Below are 5406 nucleotides of genomic sequence, written 5' to 3'. Positions count from 1 at the left end.
TATAACACCCCACGGCTGAAAGGGCGAGCATGTTTAGTGTGACGGGGATTCGAACCCGCGACCCGCAGATTGCGAGTCGAGTGCCCTAACCACCTGGCCATGCCGGGCCTTTTAAAAACAGTTTAAAACACACCAATAATTTCTATACGATTTGATTTAAATACATCTCATCTAGTGGGCAAAAATGCTTATAACATTAAAAAAACTTGCATAATGACTCAAAGATATCAGATCACAATTATTTCCAAGTCCTGTATCTGCCTTACACTATATTTAATATTATGATCATTATTTTATTTCCAATTTAAATATTAGTCTTTTACACTATTACATAATCATTGATCTAAAAACATTGTATATTTTCTAACTTACACAAAACTCAATTTACTTAGCTAATAAGTACTAAACAAAATGTCTTCATTATGTTATAATTGAAATATTATTTTTGTAATGTTCAGATGTTACAAAATAAATTAACCCACACACTACGAGCACACAATACCCAAATCAAATAAACGAGCACTCTTCTGCAGTTTCTTTTTTATTATTGAAGTTAGGTGCACATCAAGAACCTATATTTCAATTGGAACTACATCCTCAACTGTCAATTATGCTAACTTTGAAGGCCATGACTCCAACTAATGCCTGACTTTGCATTTTCCATTGTAACAAGCTTTAGTAATGAGGTTAATCTCACGGTAACTTTTTTAATTAGAATGTTCTTTTTTCATAGCCATAGCCTTCAACTTTGCAGATGAGGATTTGCTCCAGATTAGCATACCTTCAATGCTCTGCTATGCTTTTTCCATATAGAACACTGAATACTTCATCACTTAGCAAATTTCCTGTATGAATATTTTTCTTTCCATGTTCCTACTATGATAAATTATCTGTGGCAGAACTGTATTATGAAATGGTTAAAAATTCACCCTGAACCAAATACATAGGAACTAAAAATATCACCCACGGCAGTACGACTCAAACCTGCAGCAACATGTAAGTATATTAGTATTCACAAATCACTCAAATAACAAAAGATTAAATTTCTGTAAGATTTTTTTTTTTTCTCAACAAAAATTTAATGCTTAAATATACTCAAGTTTCTGCATCCTATATAAGTTAATCATGATGATTTATTTGTACTTAAGCACAAAGCTACACAATAGGCTATCTTTGCTCTGCCTGTCACGGTTATTGAAAACTGGTTTCTAGCATTGTAATTCCACAGATATACTACCACTGTGTCATGTTGAATACATATGGTTCAATATATTAAGGGAGAGATAAAGAGATATACATACATACAAATATATATACATAAAGCAGAATCCTGGAATAAACAGTGGAGAAAAATTACAAATACATATTGCAACATAAAATCCTAACTATCTATAAGTTTATATACAGCCAACTTTACAACTGTAAGTTACTTACTTCTTTCCTAAAAAGATACAAGTTACAAAAATAGAAATACAAGTTTTATGTAGAGCTCATAGTTTTTCTTTAACAGTTTAACTTTTCTTAAAAGCAATTTAAAATAAACATAATAATATTATTAAAGATTTTTTTTACTTTACTTTCAGTTAAAAACAAATATTGACAATTAAAAGTTTACTAAAATAACCACTTTACCATGTGTTCCCAAGTTGTATCTGTACTCATTCTTAAAACTGCTAAATGTGGACTTGCTGTCAGAGACAACCCTCTCTTGGCATTTTTATTCAAAGGGTAAAGGTATCCTCGAAATTTTATAGTGTCTACCTTTTCTTTACTAGGAAGACTGTGATTTGTTAGTGGTCTTCTTGAAATCCATTCACTGTGTGTAGTCTTATTGAGTAATGAAACCTAAATATAAACAAAGAGCACAGATAGGTCATGACCTCAAGTTAAAATATGACTTACATACATATTCATATTAAAACAATGAGTACAAGTTAAAAATATCTATTACTATTACAAAAAACAGGCAAAGAAGTTGTTAACAATTTTACAGGTAGAGTAAAAACTGAAGTTAATGAAACTTAAAATACTCCAATTCAAACATTCACCTTCACACAAAAAAAGTTATTACATTTATTACAAAACAAAATTACTGAAATTAAATTAACAATTCAACAAGCAAGAATAAAATTAAGGAAAAAGAATTACTACAAATTCATTTCTTATTCATGAACAACTTATGAAAAATTAAAAACTTGAACAATCTGTCACATTATTTCACTCTGCTAAATTTTGAATTCTTGAAGAAAATAACGAGACTTCAGTAGATAGTGTATTTTCCAGGTTCAATTTTCAAACCATGTAAACCATCTATAAATAGAACTAGCCTTTATCATTTAACACTACTTGTGTCATTATTTTATTTTAAAAATAGACTGAAGAAATCATCACACGCGTATTTTATCCTATAACTGATGTACATTTTGAACTATTACACAAAAGATGCAAATATTTTAATATGACTATATTAAAAAAATATAAAAGCTTATTTTTTTATAACATAAATGCAAAGTTAACATTTTCTTACTCCGAACATTTCTGGTAGCTACTTACCTCCTCCTAACAAAAGCTATCTCAATCCTGATCTGCCCTCTATGCTCAAAAAAATTTTGCTACAGTGCACCAGTCTTAAAACCCCATCAGTTTTGCACCATTTTAGAACATGTGTTAATCATGTGACTATTCTCCACCATCTATACTGGTGAACCTAGCTCCCTCTACTATTCTAGAATAATCCTCACTTTCCAGAATTGGCAGGCACAAACTATAAAAACCAGCATCCCAATGGGGTGGAGGGTGGAAAGTGGGTGAGCAGGGTTTAGTACCTATTGGAAATACATTTTAAGAGTAAGAAAATGTTAACTTCCAAAGCACTACTACCTCCACGTACCCAAAACTAGAATCCAACATTGTCAAGGTGGAGGAGATGGTGAAGGCGCATCAATCTCAAATCGAGTGGAAAGAGACTGCATTGAAAAAAACGGGAGTGCTAGAATATGAAAAGAAAGCCCACCAGTGGGGTACAGTTCTACTTCTGGAACAGGTATGCTCTTTGCCCAGCAATCAATACAGTAACACAGTTGGGACAGAACTGGATTTACAAGTACCAGTGAAGTCAATAAAGAGACGTACAGCACTATGTCAGTGTAAGAAGTGCTGAATTACTGTGACATGAATCAGTATGGTGTTGACTGACATGGAAAGGCTCATGTGTATGCAACCACTTTCCCTGATATGTACGTGCCAAGGGAAGTGCCATGGGTTACATCAGATTACACCAAGTGCGGAACATCTAGGCAAAACATCCAGTGGAAATGCTTTGTATAAGATATAGAGATCAACAAGTGTGGTCTGCCCAGGCAAAAACATTCAGGGGAAGAACCTGGATACCTAGGGCTATGAAAAATACAAATTAGTTATAAGCTTGATCATGAGAGTCATCATAACTAGCCCTCTGTCCATATCATAATGACCCTTTGTAAGAAACAAGATGTAGTACCAAACATAGTGATGGTGAGTCATAGTATGGTGCTAGTAAATGAGCTAGAGAGAAAAACAAAATAACAATATGTGGCTAAGAGTTTAAGGACCTTCAAATGTATTTGAATAGGCCAAGTACAGTCCACTTGGGCAAAAAACATCCAGGGGTAGCACCTTGGGTTAAGTCAGGTTATGCCAAATGCAGTCCATCCAAGTAAAAAACATCCAGTGGAAGCACCTTGCATAACAAATATATGATCAACAAGTGCAGTCTGCCTGGGCAAAAACATTTGGGGGAAGTGCCTTGGATACTGAATGTTAGTGTGTAATTCATTTTCCGGAACTGTAATGATTATAACAACTCCTCGCTACGTGGGTACAATGTCTACCACTCCAGTGACTGGAACCAGAATTGATAAAAACTCCCATGCCCCACTTGAAGAGAAGGGGGAGAATACTCGTTAGGGAGTCCAGAGGAATGACACACCGGAGACAGTACAATGAGTGTCTACAATTCCCTATCTTGAATGAATAGCGGATAGACCTCAATTGCAGGAATCATGGGTCAGTAGGTATAGGCAGAAATCCCAATCTGCTTTACCTATGAGGACCATGAGTGACGGTCCATTGTAAATTGAAACTTGCAACTTTTGGTAAACAAAAAAAATAGATACACATACCACCAGACAAACTGCCAGCAATCATACAGAAACATCCCATTTCAACAGTGAGCATCATAGAATTATTAATATCTAGTGAAAATATAACATGAAGCATACCTGACAAGGCAACACCCGCCACCAGGTGGGATCCTGAAATATGATATATATCAACTAAAATATATATGAAAAGTAATATGTTGACTTACCCCAGTTAAAGGCAAACAGATGTGTGTAGTATTGCCAAGGAGGAAGACGATACCTGCCCAAGGAAGACACAGATAATATGCAACAAATGTATTGGGAGTTGTCACATCCCAGTCTGAACAATCTCCTCCAAAGGCAAGCAGCTAAAAACATAGATGACAAATTGGGTGCAAAGAACCACTGTGCAGACAGTGACTTTCCATGGACAAGTCAGAATAAACCAGTCATATGAGTTGACGAACCAACCAGTGAGTGCAATAGGAGACAGATCATGGGACACAGAGAGAATCCTTGGAACAAATAAACAGGAATGATAACATGAAAGGAGGCAGTATGAGCCACATAACATCTCAGGGAACAAATCAGATGCTGAAGTATATCTGGAATTGAACAGGAGTACAGGCAGGAAATGGAAGGTAAGGAAATAGGAGAGAAGGCCAAATCACCTGCCTGTGGAAAGCATATGTCTAAGGAAGGAAGACCAGATCAGGAAAGAGTATAACATATGAGAAAAGGGAAAGAATGCAGGAAACACCCGTGGCATAAATATTGGAACGACAACAACCGCAAGCAAGGAGAAGGAGGATGTAAGGTGTCATGGTATAAAAGACTGTTTGGTTTAGATATTAGTGATTAATTTATATACTATTAGGATATGAATTATTAGCTACATTTTTATGCTATATTTATTTGTAAACCATGAAAGGTTTGTCTGTGTGTTTGTAGTTAAGCACAAAGCTATACAATGGGCTATCTGTGCTCTATCCACCACGGGTCTAGAAACCCAGTTTTTAGCATTGTAAATCTGTACACATACTGCTGTGCCACTGGGAGGTACCATGAAAACAAAGTAGTTTAATTAAATGTAGAATGTAACTCACTAAAACCTTGTGATGTGCAAAAAAAGATGCCCATGGAGAGAAGGCTTGGGATAGTTTGTTTTGAATTTAGCGCAAAGCTACACGAGGGCTATCTGCGCTATCCGTCCCAAATTTAGCAGTGTAAGACTAGAAGGAAGGCAGCTAGTCATCACCGCCAACCTTGGGCTACTCTTTTACCA

The 5406-nt window shown here is 35.4% G+C and overlaps 1 protein-coding gene across 1 annotated transcript in view; it reads right to left on the bottom strand.

Moving 5' to 3' along the window:
- Positions 1-5406, bottom strand: part of LOC106462114 (multiple epidermal growth factor-like domains protein 8) — a 112609-nt gene that overhangs the window by 85772 nt on the left and 21431 nt on the right. Inside the window, exon 9 of the mRNA XM_022389258.1 lies at positions 1633-1845. Coding sequence (XP_022244966.1) covers positions 1633-1845 — 213 coding nt within the window. The remainder of the gene's footprint in view (positions 1-1632; positions 1846-5406) is intronic.

The sequence above is a fragment of the Limulus polyphemus genome, unplaced genomic scaffold, assembly GCF_000517525.1.
Source record: "Limulus polyphemus unplaced genomic scaffold, Limulus_polyphemus-2.1.2 Scaffold1098, whole genome shotgun sequence".
Classification (NCBI taxonomy): domain Eukaryota; kingdom Metazoa; phylum Arthropoda; class Merostomata; order Xiphosura; family Limulidae; genus Limulus; species Limulus polyphemus.
This window is presented reverse-complemented; position numbering and strand designations above follow the sequence as displayed.